The sequence below is a fragment of the Macrobrachium nipponense genome, chromosome 35, assembly GCF_015104395.2.
Source record: "Macrobrachium nipponense isolate FS-2020 chromosome 35, ASM1510439v2, whole genome shotgun sequence".
NCBI classification, from domain to species: domain Eukaryota; kingdom Metazoa; phylum Arthropoda; class Malacostraca; order Decapoda; family Palaemonidae; genus Macrobrachium; species Macrobrachium nipponense.
In genome coordinates, this window is record NC_061096.1 from 36,293,772 (window position 1) to 36,312,746 (window position 18,975).

Below are 18,975 nucleotides of genomic sequence, written 5' to 3' on the forward strand. Positions count from 1 at the left end.
AGAGATGCTCTTCTACTTTTTCTGACAACTAGCTCTTAATCATAACATTAGTTGTTCAAAGACAAGGGTATCAAAGAGTGTCTTTCTTCCGTTTATTATTCTGCCCAACTTCCTTCACAATTCATATTACCCACAACTTGTGCATTATGACACTTTTGTTTAGAATACTTTCTCAGGGGAGAGAAATAACCTAGTAATGCCAATAAAATATTAAAATAAAGTTTTAAAGTGTGAAAGACTAAAGAACAACATACTACTGCATATTATCTTACAACAACAAAGGCTGTAGGTTAAATTATTACTTATTCTTGATCAGTGTTGTTAATCTGACTTCTCACTTCAGGGTTAATACAGTCAAGAGTAAACAGTATGTTAAATTTTCACTTGATTTAAACATGTCAATGATTATTCCTAATCACTAGAAAAGTGTATGTAAAAGTATACTATATTGTACTTCCAAGGTATCACATAACTCATATGGTTGCCTTATTCCATGTGTTTGTAATGTATACTAAATTCACAGTGGATAATTCCCTCAAAATTTTAAATAAACTATCCTTCACACCACCAAATTACATTACCATTGCATACACTTTTCACTCAGTACAGTACATAAAAAAATCTAGTTCTTGTTATTTGGTTATAGAATTGAGTGACTACTGCATGTAAACAATAAGAAATAAATTTAAAGGGTAATTCATAAGAAAAGAACAAATAATAAAGCAAACCAAAAACAAACATGCATAACTTACAGGAGTCTTTGGTGGGTTGAACTCTGTGTGATAAATCCGTCCAGAAGGCAGGTGAGTCCAACGACATTTGAGGCGGTCAATTATAACCTCATTAGGCACTTCAAGGCTCAGAACCAGGTCAAGCTAGGGAGATAAGCATCATAACAAAGGTTGCAGCAACAAATTACAAGTGCAAAGAATACATGATCTTGTGATACAGGTGGGATTGGAACATTCAAACTCATAGTGCTAGTTAAAAAGGATAATCAGGAAACAAAATATATTAAAAGATGGGGTAATAACAATAACTAAGTGTAGCATACAGTTTTCAAAAGTAAATCTTTCTAATACAATAACATACAGTAGTTTGACTCTGTCACACTATAATTCTCCAATGGTTTACAGAATTATATGCTGCATACATGTACTATACACTACAGTATACAGTATACAATAGCTGCAACTTCATCTTCACATTTTGTAATTTATTACAGTTCTATTTAATATTTACTTTACTGCATATCTGATTGCCATTAAAAGATGTGTTAAACCAAATAATACAACATTATTAAACCATCTCTGTCATCCTTTCTTTGCATGCATAATGTTAAACTGATATAAAGATTCAGAATAAAAATATGCATTCCATATATGCCAAGACCATTGTGGTTATGTGGAAATGCAAGCAGTAAGGTAATTAATGTTAATTTAGTAAAGCAAGATTATTGACATAAGTAACAAAACACGAACACAAAAGTTGTAACTGATGTATGTACTCCTGGGCTTTGGCCAGGGAAACAGTATAAAGTTAACTTTTTCATGTGCATGATCATCATTGCTACATACATCATACCAAGCTTTTAAGTTTTCAACATAAACGCAAAAAAAGTAAAAATATACAGACTACACAAATGGGTAAAGGTGAAGTTGATGATGGACAACATAAATGTGTAACTTAACTAGTTAAGGACTGCTGCCATATTATACCCTGTGGGTATTAAAAGAGTGAACTCACTGAAGGTTGGTACAGAAATGTAAATGTCATGTACATCTTGTGGGTTTATATTGTCCATCACTCTTCACTTCATTTTTTGTTTACTTTCTTCTTTTTGTATTCTTTATTATCTGTAAAAAAAAAACTCAGAAACTAAATAAGATGCATGTAGCTATGATAATTAAGCATGTGAAAATGTAATCTTTAAAACTACTACCACATCAAAATTCCATGTCTACATCATTTCACGGCTTGGGCTTTCGTTACTTATGATAATTGGTTTACTTGATTAAAATAAATTACCTTGCCTCTTGCACTTTCACTATTTTGTTTTTATTAAATGTGTATCATTTATGTAGTCACTATTCACAAATGTTTGATGTGCTTTACACAACATATATATTTTCCTTTCATATCAATAATCAAATAAAAGAAGTTTCAACTATGTATTGTAATATTTTCTTAAAAGGCCACAGGATATCCTATGGTTAAAGGATCTCAAACTGCATTCTCTTATTGTCAACACTGTATTAGGATCATAAAAACAAATGCCAAAAGTTCCCAGGTTAAAGCTGAGACTGAAAAATATTAGTGCACTTACAATCAAAATACTTACCATGTTAATGAACATTAATCAAAACCCTGCTAATATTGCACTACCAAAAGTTATCTGATAATACAATGAGTATGATAAATCCAAAACAGTGCTTCTATAGCCATATAGTATCCTACTCTACAGATCATCTACACTATGCTTAATACATGAAAACCAGAATTTCTTAAAAGCTTTACACATTTTGCTTAACAGATTTGACTACCTGTTAGAAATCCAGTAATTTATGGTTGATTAAAGGACAAGGCTAAAGGTCTCATCACCTTCCAAACTAGTGTGAGTGGCATGAAGTCAAGAGAAGATTAACATCAAGTAATTTAATGTCATGATAACATTAACAGAGTGACTTCACTGGTGACAACCTGGATCAAATGTAAACATCTGTTAATTTACTATACTACACTGAGTGGTTGGACAGGGTTCTGATATATATTCATTATATCAGTGCAGATGGAATAGACAAATGTCATTTGTATTGAAGGGTCCAGTTAAGAAAATGAGAAAAGGAAAGATGATTGCACAACTCTGCAAGTGCTGTGCTTGAAAACATATATTTACAGCTTAATGTTACATACCTGGGAAAACTCAGTAGCACTTAATCTTGCTTAAGCTGAGATGTTGAGCTAGGAAAGTGGTGTCTGACAATGATTTCAGAAACTGTTAAAAGACAGGATGGAAAAAATGGAAATTTCAGAGTAAAGCCTGGGAGGTCTGGAGACACTAAGGGCCGTATTTTTTAATCTACCACCTTCCCTGTTCGATGAAGAGCCTGTTAGTGAAATTCCTTCGTGGAGAGGTACTATAAAAACACAGGGGAAGCGCTTTCATGAAGAGGAACTGTACAGGACTGTTGGCACGCCAGAGGTGGTAAACAAACATTTCATTTTAATTGGAAGACGGCTGTTCTACTTCTATACCACTTTATGCCTATATTTATAAACTTTATCATTTACACAATTGTTTTGTGCATTAATACAATTACTACAGCAGAGTCCAGCTGCTTTTACAGCTAAAACTACTACTGTTTAAGTCACGACCATTCCTTGAAGCTGATTGGTTGGAAATAGTTTTGAAAAGTTTGTTGATCTGTGGTTGTTTTCATTTTCATTTATTTTGCAGAACTAAAATACGTTGTGCTGATTATAATACAATCCAAGAGGAGGTGAAAGATGATTCTGTTAATGCTGTGAAGTTCAAAAACACCCAACAGCCAGGAACTTGGGAATGTGAGGTCTTTTAGATATAAAGACAGTCTTTTACAAGAATGCAAATAAGACCATTTGCATTAAAGTACTGAAAAAAATAGACTACTAAAATATTTGGCATGTGTTATAGGTTCCAATACTTACATTAGTTATGCAGTTCTCTTTTAATTTTACAAAAAAATATACGAAGAGGTTAGCGAAGAGGGGGTCAAGACTTCCTCTTCATTCCCTATAATTTTCACCCTCTGGTCACCTTCATCTTCCCCAGGAAGACCTGCTTTGCGGCACAATAATACCCTTTTAGCCACAAAGAGCTTCTTCATCAAAGATGTCAGTTTAAAAATACAGCCCTAAGTGTTCTTGCAAAGAAAGACTGAAGATCTTGGGAACTGAGTTTTAAAAAAATGCCTGTATAATGGGTCTACCTAAGATTGCTACAGATGAGGCTTTCTTCATGAAACTGGCACAGGTAACATTACTTGCCTCACATATTAAGTACAGCAATACTCTTACATCTTGACAGATTTCTAGTATTTAACATCCACACTTCACTTTTATAAAGGAGTGCTGGTTCAACAAACCCTACATACATCACAACTTTCTCTTCATTGACACTGCTTCTAAACTTTTTTTAACAGCTCCTGTTATCCTTTCTTGCCTCATCAACTGAGTGACTTACCTCTTCACTCACCCTACCATTACTCACTCCCAAATACCTATATAAATCAAACCTTCCCATTTTTCCACCATCTATACTAAAGTTACTTTTCTTTCTTTAACCTTTGCATCCTACTTCCGTCTGCAATGGATTCTTTCTCTTTCATTAGTTTCACTATCAGCAACTAACACTGTATCACTGGCAAATATCAGTCACACATTTATCTTCTTACAATAGAATAGAATAGAATAGCATAGAATTTAGACCAAAGGCCAAGCAGTGGGACCTATGAGGTCATTCAGTGATGAAACAAAAATTGACAGTAATAAAGGTCTGAAATGTGTAACATGAGGAAAACCATGCAACAGTTACACTATGAATCAATTATTAGGAGAGGGTGGCAAGTAAGATGGAATAAAGGGAATATGAACTGAAGTGCATTAAAAGGAATACGTAATAGGGGTTGCAGCTTGGGGCTGAACAGATGCTGCAGAGAATCTTAAGTAATGCCTACAGTGCACAGATGGCACTACCCTTTTACATGAGTACTCTCTACTCATCCTATCATTTCATACCAACATCTTTTGTCCTTTCCTCAAATTCTTACATCATCCCATTCATAAAAAATACTAAATTAGTATGGCAACAAAACTAACCCTTTATAAACACTTTCCCAGTGAGAAATTTCTCAAAAAAATGATAGTTATTTTACAATAAAGTTTTGTACATACTTACCTGGCAGACATATACTTAGCTTACGTCTCTGACGTCACGACAGAATTCAAAACTCGCGGCAAACGCAACAGGTAGGTCAGGTGATCTACCTTACCCGCCGCTGGGAAGCGGGTGTAAGAACCAACATACCTTTCTTGCCAGATTTTTTCTCTCTTATACCTGTCTCCTGAGGGGAGGCTGGGAGGGCCATCAATTGTATATGTCTGCCAGGTAAGTATGTACAAAACTTTATTGTAAAATAACAATATCATTTTTGTACATGAACTTTCCTGTCAGACATATACTTAGCTGATTGACACCCTTGGTGGAGGGTACAAGACAGAAAATAACAAAGAAAAGGTAGACAACACCTGTTGTAGTATAAAAATAACCTTGGTTCTTACCTGTTTAGGCTGAAGACTTCATAGGTACTGTCTATTAGTCTGCATAGCCATAAGAGCTACAGCGAGGGCGTGACCTACAGCTGAAAACTCTCTTTGGGTCTACTAACGGGACTTGATATCTGCTTACTTAGTAGAATCCAAGTCGGATCATGTCAATGGGGGTTCGCCCTCTTCTATGACAGAACCTGTCCACTACCAACGCAGGGAGCTTCAAACCAAATCCGATCACCTAACCAAACTAAAGTATTAGTATTACGAAACGAAAACAGATGCCTACCTGCATCATTTTTCATACAACCATATGAACTCAATTACCAAAAACAAGGGAAAAAACTACTAAGGATATGTTCCAGCTCCCTGCCCCAGCACCGAATCCGCCGATACGTACGGGCCTAATGCGAAGCACTCGTCATACGTAATACTGACGTCTTTAAGGTAGTGGTTGCCGAATACTGAATTACATCTCCAGAATGTAGTTTTCATCAGATTCTGAAGAGACATATTCTTATTAAAGGCCAAGGAAGTGGCAATGGCTCTCACTTCATGAGCCTTGACTTTTAGGAGCTTGTAATGTTCTTCATTACAAGATCTATGTGCTTCTTTCACTAGACTTCTAATGAAGAAAGACAGCGCATTTTTCGACAATGGTCTGCTGGGGTCCTTTACAGAGCACCATAGTCTGTCCTCAATGCCCTTAAGGGTTTTCTTCTTCTGAAGGTAGTATTTTAAACTCCTAACAGGGCAAAGAGTTCTTTCGGGTTCTTCCCCTACTAGGGCAGATAATCCACGAACCTCAAAGCTCCTTGGCCAAGGATTTGAGGGGTTCTCATTCTTTGCTAAAAACGAAGGAAGGAAGGAACAAATCACGGAATCTCCTTTGAAACCTACCCTTCCTTCTAGGGCATGAATCTCACTAACCCTTTTAGCGGATGCTAGAGCCATGAGAAACAGAGCTTTCCTCGTAAGATCTTTGAAGGAGGCTAACTGTGGTGGCTCAAACCTAGAGGACCTCAGGAAACGAAGAACCACGTCCAGATTCCAACTTGGAACTTCGTTCGAAGTTTTCTTGGCAGTTTCGAAAGATCTTAATAGATCATGCAGATCTTTGTTATTCGAAAGATCTAAGTTCCTATGTCTGAACACTGCAGCCAGCATGCTCCGGTAGCCTTTGATGGTAGATACTGCCAAACCGCATTTTTCTCTGAGGAAAAATGATATTGTTATGATACAATAAAGTTTCATACATACTTACCTGGCAGATATACATAGCTATAGACTCCGTCGTTCCCGACAGAATTTCAAATTTCGCGGCACTCGCTACAGGTAGGTCAGGTGATCTACCGCCCTGCTCTGGGTGGCAGGACTAGGAACTATTCCCGTTTTCTAATCAGATTCTCTCTTCCACCTGTCTCCTGCGGGGAGGCTGGGTGGGTCTTCAATTGTATATATCTGCCAGGTAAGTATGTATGAAACTTTATTGTATCATAACAATGTCATTTTCATACATTCAACTTACCTGTCAGATATATACATAGCTGATTGACACCCTTTGGTGGAGGGCAAGAGACAGCTAACCAACTGACTAGACAGGTAAACAACATATGTTGTAGGTATAAATAAACCTTAGTTCCTACTTTTTAGATGGAAGACTTCGTGGCTACTGCCCAGGAGTCTGCTTCATCTCAAGAGCCTTAGCGAGATAGTGATCTGTGGCCAAGAGTTCTTGTGGATCTGTCGATGGGGTCTCTTCCACTTACTCGACAGAATCCTAACTGGCGTTTGTCAATGGGAGCACATCCGCTTATATGACAACACGCACTTATTTAAGGAGCACACAACCAATCCCGATCACCCGATCCTAACCCGTGTTAGTTCTAAGATTGCTAGAGTTATCCCCAAACTCTAAGCAAACAACCACAAACTCGAAACTCATACATACAAAAATAACAAAATTTTTGTACCCCTCTAATAGTCAGATGTCACTCGATTTTCAAATGAAGAGAAGTGAAGGCCGCCTGTGCGACAACTGACACTCCCATACACCGAAAACCCGAGAACACATCCGACAAGAGGGTTACGTACATAATTTAAGGATTGGTGCTTTCTCCTTTACCCAGAACCGTCTGTGCTGACACGGACCTAAAGAAAAACATTTATCATACGTAACTCGTACGTCTTTTAAATAATGGGATGCAAACACAGAGTTGCATCTCCAATAAGTTGCGTCCAAAATGTTCTTTAGTGACATATTTCTTTGGAACGCCACAGAGGTTGCGATTGCTCTAACTTCGTGGGCTCTCACTCTTAAAAGATTAAAAGAATCATCTGAACAATTCTTATGAGCTTCTGTGATAACACTTCTAACAAAGAAGGCTAATGCGTTTTTGGACATTGCTCTCTTGGGGTCTTTCACTGAGCACCAAAGACCTTTATGCGAACCCCCCAACTGCTTCTTCCTGTCCAGATAAAATTTTAGAGCTCTAACTGGGCAAAGGGATCTTTCTGCCTCTCTGCCCACCAAACTAGAAAGTCCTTTCAACTTCGAAGCTCCTGGGCCAGGGATTCGAAGGGTTTTCATTTTTGGCCAGAAAAAGGGACTGAAATGAACAAATTGCAGAGTCTCCTTTGAAGCCAACTCTTGATTCAAGGGCGTGCAACTCACTGATTCTTTTTGCCGTTGCAAGAGATATCAGAAACAAACACTTTCTAGTGATGTTACGAAACGAAGCAGTGTGAAGTGGTTCGAATTCATCTGATGATAGAAATTTAAGAACCACATCTAAGTTCCAGCTTGGAACCTTAGGTTCAAGTGATTTAGATGTTTCGAAGGAACGAATGAGGTCGTGCAAATCCTTATCATTCGTAAGATCTAATCCTCTGTTTCTAAAGACTGCTGAAAGCATACTCCTGTACCCCTTAATAGTCGGTACCGAGAGATGCGACTTTTGTCTAAGAAACAGAAGGAAATCTGCAATTTCGGTCACAGAGGTACTGGAAGAGGACAGCTTCTTCGACCTACACCAGTTTCTGAAAACTTCCCACTTCGATTGGTACACTCGCCTAGTAGATGATCTGCGTGCTCTAGCAATTGCGTTTGCTGCCTGGCGAGAAAACCCTCTCGCTCTGACAAGTCTTTCGATAGTCGAAAGGCAGTCAGAGCAAGAGCGGGTAGATTTTGATGGTACCTCTCGAAGTGGGGTTGTTTGAGCAGATCTATTCTGTTTGGAAGAGATCTGGGGAAGTCCACTGTCCATTCCATCACCTCTGTGAACCAAATTTGAGCTGGCCAATACGGAGCAATCAGAGTCATCTTGGTTCCTTCGGATGCCACGAATTTTCTGACTACTTCCCCCAGTATCTTGAACGGGGGAAAAGCGTAAACGTCTATCCCTGACCAGTCCAGGAGAAAGGCGTCTGTTGCATAAGCCCGGGGATCCTCCACCAGGGCACAAAATGTTTCTATCCTTTTGGAGAGGAATGTGGCGAAAAGATCTATTTGAGGCTTCCCCAAAGGAGCCAAAGGCTCTGACAGACTTCTGAGTGGAGTGTCCATTCTGTGGGAAGGACCTGGAACCTCCTGCTCAATCTGTCCGCTCTCACATTCCTCTCCCCTTGGACAAACCTTGTTAGAAGAACTACCTTCCTTTGGTTCGCCCAAATCAGTAGATCTCTTGCCAGCTCGTACAGAGCAAAAGAGTGCGTCCCTCCTTGCTTTTTGACATAAGCCAGAGCTGTCGTATTGTCTGAATTTATCTGCACGACTTTGCCTCTGACCAAGTGTTCGAAGCTCTTTAGCGCCAGGTGAATTGCTAAGAGCTCCTTGCAATTTATGTGCCATGACACCTGTTCTGCCGACCAGGTGCCTGACACTTCTTTGGATCCCAATGTTGCACCCCAGCCCGCCTCCGAGGCGTCTGAAAACAATGTCAGGCTTGGGTTCCGTATTTGCAGGACACTCCTTTGTTTTCCTTTAATGGAATCAGCCACCACTTCAAATGATGTTTTATTTCTTCCGAGATTGGAAACGTGTCCGAGAGCTGACCTGTCTTCCAACTCCAACTTCTTCTTAGGAAGAACTGAAGCGGTCGAAGATGTAATCTTCCTAGGAGAAAGAACTGTTCGAGCGAGGAAAGGGTTCCAGAAGGCTCAGCCATTCCCTCGCTGAAGTGCGCTCCTTCCCTAGAAAGTTCGATACTGTGGCACAGCCTTTCTTTAATCTCTCTTGAGATGGAAAAACTCGAAAACCCCGAGAATCCATCTGAATCCCCAGATAAACCACGTTCTGGCTGGGGATCATCTGAGACTTCTCGAGGTTCACGATCAATCCCAAAGATTTTGTCAATTCCAGTGTTATTAACAGGTCCTCCAAACACTGCTTTTGAGACCTGGCTCTGATGAGCCAGTCGTCCAGGTACAGGGAGACATTTATCCCTTTCAAATGTAAGTGCCTTGCTACATTTTTCATCACGTCTGTGAAGACTTGAGGAGCCGTGGACAGGCCGAAACACAGGGCCCTGAACTGATAAATTCTTCCTTCGAACATAAATCGAAGGTACTTCCTCGACGAATGGTGGATCGGGATGTGGAAGTATGCGTCCTGAAGGTCTAGGGACACCATCCAATCCCCTTGTCGCAGTGCTGCAAGGACTGAGGCAGACGTTTCCATGCTGAACTTCTGTTGTTCGACGAATTTGTTCAGCGCACTTACGTCCAGTACCGGTCTCCATCCCCCCGAGGCTTTTGTTACAAGAAACAAGCGATTGTAAAACCCCGGGGAGTTGCAATCCAGCACAAGCTCTATTGCTCTTTTGTCCCACATCTGTTCCACCATCTGACGAAGAGTATCCCTCAGAACAGGGTCCCTGTATCTGGCGGACAATTCCCTCGGAGATGTTGTCAAGGGAGGAATGTCCTTGAATGGGATGCGATAACCCTTCTTGATAATCGACATCGTCCAAGTGTTCGCTCCTATGTCTTCCCAGGCTTTCGCAAAATAATGTAGCCTGGCTCCTACGGGTGTCTGGAGGACAGAATTCTCCACTTGCCCCTTTCTTAAAGGGACGAAGGAAGACCTGCCCCTCTTATCGGTTGACTTCCTTCTGGCGATCGATCTAGTTGGAAGACCTCCTCGAAAGGGCTGTTGCTGAGCTGGGCGAGCCACTTTCTTTTCCTCACTAGCCACAGGCCTATTCTTCCTTGAGGATTGCCTAAGGAGATCCTGGGTGGCCTTTTCAGTTAGAGAATGCGCGATATCCTTCACCAACTGCGAGGGAAAAAGGTGTTCAGAGAGAGGCGCAAACAATAAGGCGGCTCTCTGCGAAGGAGAGACAGCCTTCGTGAGGAAAGCACTGTGAACCGCCCTCTTCTTTAAAACTCCTGCACCAAAGAGGGAGCATACCTCAGCCGATCCATCCTGAACAGCCTTATCAATGCAGGCGAGGATGCTATTTAGGGTTTCTGGGTCGAGTTGTTCTTTTTCCTGAGATTTCTTGGCCAGAACCCCAAGAGACCAATCTAAGAAGTTAAAAACTTCTAAAGTGTGAAAAAGTCCCTTGATAAGGTGGTCCGTTTCCGAAAGCCCCCATGTTACCTTCGCTGCATTCAAGGCGTGCCTTCTCGACGAATCCACCAAACTCGAGAAGTCTGATTCAGCTGAAACAGGCAGAGACAATCCCATCTTCTCTCCCGTTTCGTACCAAATGCCTCTCCTCCCTGTAAGTTTAGGGGGAGGCATACAAAAGACCGTCCTTCCTAACTCCTTCTTCTTCTTGAACCAGGAGTCAAGAGATTGTAGAGCCCTCCTCATAGATATAGCAGGCTTCATTTTAAGGAAAGAGGAAGACTTGTGTGTTTTCGTGCTCGAAAACAGAGAGCGTGGAGAAGGGGGGGCAGCTGGCGTCAAAGAGTCTCCATATTCCTCCAATAGAAGGGACGAAAGAACTTTATAATTCGAAGATCCTTCCTTCATTTCGTCCTCCGAGGATCTTCTGGGTTGATAGGCTCGGAAGGAGAAGGCTCCCTTCTTTCTTCTGATTCTTCTCTTACTCTCTTACGAGTGTCAGGCTCTTCATGCGAGGAATGCGCCTGGTGTACAGCAGGAGTACCTCGCCTGGGAGGAGTAACGTGTTTAGAATACTCCTGGCGCTTGGCAGGCGCAGAGCGCCTCGAATACTCCTGGCTTCTAGTAGGCGCATTTTGTTCAGAATATCCTGGCGCGTGGTAGGAGTATTAAGTCCAGAATAATCCTGGCGCCTGGGGGAGGCGTATAAGCATCGGAATACTCCTGGCGCCTGGGAGGAGTATTAAGTCCAGAGTACTCCTGGCGCCTGGTAGGAGTATAAGCTTCGGAATACTCCTGGCGCCTGGGAGGAGTATTCAGTTCAGAATACTCCTGGCGCCTGGGAGGAGTATCTAGGCCCGACGACTCCTGGCGTCTGGTAGGAGCACGTCGTTCCAAATACTCCTGATCCTTATCATGCGTCTGATGTTTAGTAGGAGTATTGATTCCGGTAGGCGCTTTCCGTCTCACAAGCGCTCTACTCCTAACAGGATCTTCCTCTTCAGCTAACTCTTGGCGCTTGATTGAAGATCTTGAATGTTGTACTGGCTCGTTGCGCCTACTCGGAGCCTGGCTTCTGGTGGCGCCCTACTCTTGACAGGAGTAACTTCCTTTCTTACTTCTCTCCTGTCTAGCGCACCGCTCCCCCAGAGATGGCCGCCTGTGCGACAACTCCCCTGAAGGATGCGTCACGCCCGACAGGAGATAGGTATTTAGATCTTTTAATAGGAAGCCTATCATCCTTCTTACGAGTAGGCTCCTTATAACGAGTTCCTACTAACAAGGCTAATTGCTCTTGCATATTCTTCAAAATTTTCCTGGTTGAGGAATCTTCCGAATTAGGAGAGGGAGATCTGGAAGGCGCTCTAGGATCCCTTCCAGACCCAGAGTCTGAATGTATTCTCGCCTTCTTTAATACCGAAGGCGCTCCTCCTTCCAAGAAGTGCTCGGGACTCGAATTGAGCTCATGCTCTCTCATACTCCTCTTCAAAGGACGGGAAAGATTCGACTCCTTCCATCTCTTCTCGGAGAAAGGCGAACTAGACGACGAAAAGCACTCTCGAAGGACGCTTTTCCTATAGCGGTCCTTGGCAGTCGATACAATCGATTCTGCCGAAGGGACGCCTGATCGTTGGGGATTCTCCACAACCCCCGTACGGCTTTCGACTTTCCTTCTCCTCCGGGCCAGGGAGCTTGGAAGAGGTCTAGGCCTGGGAGCGTCGCAGAGACGACCAGACGCCCCCTCCACTACACTGGGGACACAACATCACTAACGAAACCACATTCACTTTCCTTACCTTCCAATGCTGCGACTTTTTCCTGCATTTTCTGAAGGGAAGCTCTAAGTTCTGCTATTTCCGAAGCAGAACTAGAGGGATTAGCAATTTGTGAACGGGCTGAAACAGAATGGTCATGATTATCATAGGAAGAAGCTACAGAGCTAGATAGTAAATCATGAGAGGCAGACATTCTGCGGGTTTTATAAGCCGCCTTCCTCTCTCTATCTTTCTCTAACTTCTTCAAGTAAGAAGTTAGATTCTTCCACTCTTGTGCACTCAGTTTTCTCACACTCGTTACACGTATTCTCAATCGAACATTAAACCATTCTACACCCCCTACAAATAGTGTGAGGATCTACCGAAGCTTTCGGAATCCTCACCTTACAGCCCTCATTCACACACACTCTGAAACTAACACTAGAATCAGACATATTCACAAATTCCAAAAACCAAGTCCAAAAAACAGTCCACGATAGCGAATGCCAAACAACGATCCAAGTACGTCACCAAAAAATATCAGCGAGAGATGATCAAAAGCTTTGCGAAAAACGAATTCTAGTCAGGAGGAAGTAACAACAATGTTTGATACAGCCGGCGACAGAGAGAATCTGATTAGAAAACGGGAATAGTTCCTAGTCCTGCCACCCAGAGCAGGGCGGTAGATCACCTGACCTACCTGTAGCGAGTGCCGCGAAATTTGAAATTCTGTCGGGAACGACGGAGTCTATAGCTATGTATATATCTGACAGGTAAGTTGAATGTATGAAACTAGGAAATCTGCGATCTGAGTCACAGAGGTACTGGAAGAGGAAAACTTCTGGTTCCTGCACCACCGGCGAAAGACGTCCCACTTCGACTGGTAGACTGTAAGGGTCGAAGGTCTTCTAGCTGAGGCGATAGCCTTAGCAGCTTTTGTCGAAAACCCCTTCGCTCTGACAAGACTTTTGACAGTTGAAAGCCAGTCAGATTGAGAGCGGGGAGGTTTCTGTGATACCTGTCGAAGTGGGGTTGTCTGAGCAAATCTTGTCTTTGTGGAAGTGCTCTTGGAAAGTCCACCAACCATTCCAGTACCTCTTTGAACCAATCTTGGGCGGGCCAGAACGGAGCTACTAGCGTCATTCTTGTCATCTCTGAGATAGCAAATTTCTTGAGGGTTTGTCCCAGTACTTTGAAGGGGGGAAAGGCGTAGACATCTAGACCTGTCCAATCTAGGAGAAACGCATCCACTGATACTGCCCCTGGGTCTGAGATCGGGGAGCAGTAAAGTTCTATCCTTGCGTTCCTGCTGTTGCAAAGAGGTCGATGTGAGGCCTGCCCCATCTTCTCCACAGGTCTTGGCATACTTCTGAGTGGAGGGTCCACTCGGAAGGCAGGAGTTGATTCTTCCTGCTCAGGAGATCGGCCCTGACGTTCCTTTCTCCCTGTATGAATCTGGTGAGAAGACTGATCTTCCTTGCTTGAGACCACAGCAGAAGATCCCTTGCTGTTTCGTACAGGGAGAAGGAGTGTGTCCCCCCCCTGTTTTTTGTGTGGCGCCAAGGCTGTGTGTGTTGTCCGAATTGACCTGAACTATGCATTTCGGACGTGGGGCTCGAAGGCTTTCAATGCCATCCAGACTGCCATCAACTCTTTCTTGTTGATGTGCCAGGACACCTGATCCCCCTTCCAGGTGCCTGACACTTCTTTTGTCCCGAGCGTCGCTCCCCAACCTGCTTCCGACACGTCGGAAAACAACACATGGTTGGGGTTCGGCATGTAAAGAGACATTCCTTCCACAAAACGGAGTGGGTTGTTCCACCACCGAAGGTCCCTCTTGATTCCCCTTGAGATCTTGAAGGAGAACTCCAGATCTAGGGAGAGACGCCTCCAGTTCTGGTATAGGAAGAACTGTAGAGGCCTGAGATGCAACCTTCCTAGAGAAACGAATTGCTCCAACGAGGAGAGTGTCCCAAGCAGACTCATCCACTCCCTCGCTGTGCAATGCATCTTTCTCTAGGAAGGTCGTTAGTTTTCTCGTAGCAACGAGCTATCCTCTCTGGCGACGGAAAAGCCCGAAAAGCCAGAGAAACTATCCGAATCCCCAGATAGATCCGCTCTTGACTGGGGATTAATTGAGACTTCTGCAAGTTCACCAGAAGTCCCAGAGAACTTGCCAATGTAAGGGTCTTTTGAAGGTCCTCCAGACATCTTTCTTGAGACTCTGCTCTGATTAGCCAGTCGTCGAGATATAGCGACAACCTCACTCCCTCCAAATGTAGCCACTGCGCCACGTTTTTTCATTAACCCCGTGAAAAACTTGGGGTGCAGTCGACAGGCCGAAGCACAAGGCCTTGAATTGGAAGATGTTTCCTCCCATCATGAATCGCAGATACTTCCGTGAAGAAGGATGGATCGTCACATGAAAGTAAGCGTCCTGAAGGTCTAGTGACACCATCCAGTCCCCTGGACGAAGAGCCGCTAACACTGAGGAAGTCGTCTCCATGGCGAACCTCCTCTTTTCCACAAGGACGTTCAGGGCGCTTACATCCAAAACCGGTCTCCATCCTCCTGAGTTCTTCGGAACTAGGAAAAGCCTGTTGTAAAAACCCGCAGAGCGGGGATCTTCCACTAGTTCTATAGCCTCCTTCTCTAGCATCAGATCTACTGCTAGAGAAAGGGCTTGATTCATGATGGGGTCCTTGTACCTGGCCACCAACTCCCTCGGAGTCGTCGTCAATGGTGGCCTTGACGAGAAGGGAATGAGATATCCTTTGCTGACAATCGATAGGGACCAATTGTCTGCCCCTTTGTGGGCCCAGACGTCGGCAAATTTCAGTGGTCTGGCACCCACTGATGTCTGGAGTCCTTGATCGCTATTTCTTGCCTCTGATAGACCTAGAGAAGGTTTTACCTCTCTTAAAAGGTCTAGATCCTCTGGTTGAAGAAACTCTGGCAGTGGGTCCTCCTCGAAAGGGCTCCTGCCTCAGAGGAGTCTCTTTCTTGGTCTTGGGTTGGAAGACAGAGCGAGGTTTCCTGGCCGACTGGGCTAACATGTCCTGAGTAGCCTTGGCTGAAAGGGCACTCGAGACATCCTGAATGATTTTCTTGGGGAAAAGCAGAGGAGAGAGCTGAGCGTAAAGAAGTGAGGCCCTTTGTGCATGCGAAACTGCCTTCGTGAGAAACGAACAGTAAACCGACCGCTTCTTTATCACTCCGGCTCCAAACAGTGAAGAGACTTCACTCGAGCCATCTCTCACTGCTTTGTCCATGCAAGTAAGGACGCAATTAAGATCTTCAGGAGACAGGGAATCCGGGGTCTGGGTCTTCTTGGCCAGAACTCCTAAAGACCAGTCAAGGAAGTTGAAAACTTCCAGGACTCGGAACATTCCCTTCAGTAGGTGGTCAAGTTCGTTCATCCCCCACGTAGTCTTGGCCGACAGGAGGGCAGATCGACGAGCGGAATCCACCAGTGAAGAGAAGTCCGAGTCAGCAGAAGAAGGGAGAGCGAGGCCTAAAGGTTCCCCTGATTCGTACCAGAATCCTAATCTGCCAGTCAGTTTAGAAGGAGGGAAAGAGAAAACAGTCTTCCCTTTCTCTTCCTTAGCAAGGAGCCATTCCCCAAAATCTCTAAGTGCCTTCTTCATTGAAATAGTCGGTTTCATCCTTACACAAGATGAAGTCTTCGAAGTGGAGAACAAAGAAAGAGGAGAAGGAGGAGCCACAGGAGAAAGGATATCTCCAAACTCTTGAAGGAGCAAATCTGTTAACCTCTTATATGAGGAAACAGAGGAGTCTTTTGGTCCTTCTTCTTCCGAGGGATCCTGTTCTTCATCATCAGAGAGCCCTCATGATCCTTAGAGCGGCTACCTTTAGAAAAGTCTCTTGAAGAGTGAGGTTTGACTCTTGTAGACAAAACTTCTGGAACTTGCCTACTCGCAAAATCCTTCTTGTCTTGAGGAGGGCGTTTTCCAGATTCTTGGAGCCTAACAGGAGTAAGGCGGCTGTCAGGAGCAGAGCGCCTGTTTGAAGAAAAACTTCTATCAGGCTCTTGGCACCTATCCAAAGGAGAGCGGCTACCAGGCGAACAGCGCCTGCCATGAGAGAAGCGGCTACCAGGCTCTTGGCGCCTGAAACGAGGAGAGGGGCTCTCTGGCGAACGAGCGCCTACTGGAGAGCGCCTTCCTGGGGAGGGGAGAAGCGTCTGTCATGATCTCGGCGCCTGACTCGAGGAGAGTGAAAGGTCAAGTGAAAGAGCGCTGGCAGGAGAACGCGCCTAACCGGCTCTTGACGCCTGTCCAGTGAAGAGCGCCTGTTCGATTTAGGGCGCTTGGCAACAGGAGAGTGGAGGCGAGACGAGGAGCGGCTACGAGGCGAGTAGCGCCTACTAGGCTCTTGGTGCCTATCAAGGGGAGCGATCCTGTCTCGAGAAGAGCGTCTGTAGGGCAAAGATCTCCTACGAGAAGCCTGCTCCTTGTCCGAAGGAGAAAACAAAGACACCGGTCCTGTTCTGTCAGGCGAATGGCGCTTGGACGCAGATGGGATCTTGTCCGAAGCAGAAAGTCTCCTGCGAGACTCCGAACGCACAGGCGAGCGGGCCGCTTCCGTCGAATAGCAAGAGTCAGGAGAGGGGAGCCTGGACTTCTTTACAGGAAGCGAGACGTCCTTCCTACGACGAGACGACACGCAAAGAGAGCCAGCCAGAGCCGAAATCTGCGCCTGAAGGTTAGCCAACACCCTTGCAGGAGAATTCACAAACTCTTGAACAGGTGACGAGGCTCGATCTCTGCCCGGGGAACGATACTCCAGAGATCTCTTACGTTTCTTCGTTTCCACCTCAGGCTCTTCCGAAAAAACTTCAGGGCTGGATAGAAGGGCGCAGGGAGCGTTCCAGGCTCTCTTCGAAGGGCGCGAGACTTCCGAAGAGCTCCATCCTCGTTTAGGAGAAGGCGAAGGCGAAGACGAGAAGCATTGGCGCAAGATTTCTCTCTTGGAGCGATCCAAGGTAGCCTGGGAACGATCAACAGGAGCTACCGAGGGGACGCCTGACCGGTGAGGATGCTCCCTAACCTTCCTGCGGCTTTCGACTTTCCTCCTCCACTGGGACTGGGAGTCTGGAAGAGGTCTAGGCCTGGAAGCATTAGGGAGCCGATCAGACGCACCCTCCACTGCACTGGGATCACTGCACAAATCACTATTGGAATCACTCTTACCTTCTAAATGTTTCATTTTCATCTCCATACTGCGAATGGTGGCTTTCATGGAGGCCACTTCCGAAGGCAGATCTTCGGCTTCGGTGCAGGGAGCAGGAGCTGAAACTGACAAAGGAGCTACTTCTAAAATAGGATTATCTATATCCAACTCGCTAATACGAGATCTACTACTGCTCCTAGAAGAAGCTTTCCTAACTTTATCCTTTTCAAGCTTCCTCAAGTAGGAAGACAAAGACTTCCATTCATCCTCATTCAGCTTTTCACATTCATTACAAGGATTATTAAAGGTGCATTCATTCCCTCTACACTTCAAACATACTGTGTGAGGGTCTACCGCAGCTTTCGGTAGCCTTACCTTACACTCAGTCATACAACAAACTCTAAACATAGCAGTTTTCTTAGTATCAACATCAGACATCATGAATCCAAAGAAAAATCCAAAGAAAAGTCAAATAACGGTCCACAAATCGCGAATGCCAAGCCAAAAGATCGGGTACTTCACCAAAAGCCCGTAGAAACAATCCAGGGCGAAAACGAGAAAAGAATCCAACTGTCAAGAGGTACCGACAACAGGTGTGGTCGACACCGACGACAGAAAAAATCTGGCAAGAAAGGTATGTTGGTTCTTACACCCGCTTCCCAGCGGCGGGTAAGGTAGATCACCTGACCTACCCGTCGCGTTTGCCGCGAGTTTTGAATTCTGTCATGACGTCAGAGACGTAAGCTAAGTATATGTCTGACAGGAAAGTTCATGTACAAAATGTTATTTTAACATATCAAACAAAATATTCTGATAACAGTGTTGTAAACTTGACACATCTACAGAAACAACAGCAGTCAATGATAATTTCTAAGTCTCTCTCTGACACTTCTTTTGCATAGAGGTTATGGGTTGCTCACTTTTTATATGAATGAGTGTAATTATATGTAACACAAAACACAACTGTTCTCTTGAAGACTGATAGTGAATAAAGCTAATGACTTTAATTATGTAAATAATACTTATCCAGTTGATACAATGAGGTTGAAGCTTAAGAAAGAAGCACATCTGTCAGCAGCAAAAAGTGGATTGCAAATGATTACAGTAATGCTATGCGCCTACTTTATTAGCTTATACATAAAAACTAAA

The 18,975-nt window shown here is 44.0% G+C and overlaps 1 protein-coding gene across 2 annotated transcripts in view; it reads right to left on the reverse strand.

Moving 5' to 3' along the window:
* LOC135208625 (GTP:AMP phosphotransferase AK3, mitochondrial-like) overlaps nucleotides 1-18,975 on the reverse strand; it is a 39,471-nt gene that overhangs the window by 4,953 nt on the left and 15,543 nt on the right. The window contains exon 3 of one of the 2 annotated variants that reach the window (XM_064241007.1): nucleotides 753-875. The exons of the other annotated variant lie outside the window; for it this stretch is intronic. Within the exon in view, the coding sequence (XP_064097077.1) occupies nucleotides 753-875 (123 nt within the window). The remainder of the gene's footprint in view (nucleotides 1-752; nucleotides 876-18,975) is intronic. 2 annotated transcript variants of the gene reach the window in all.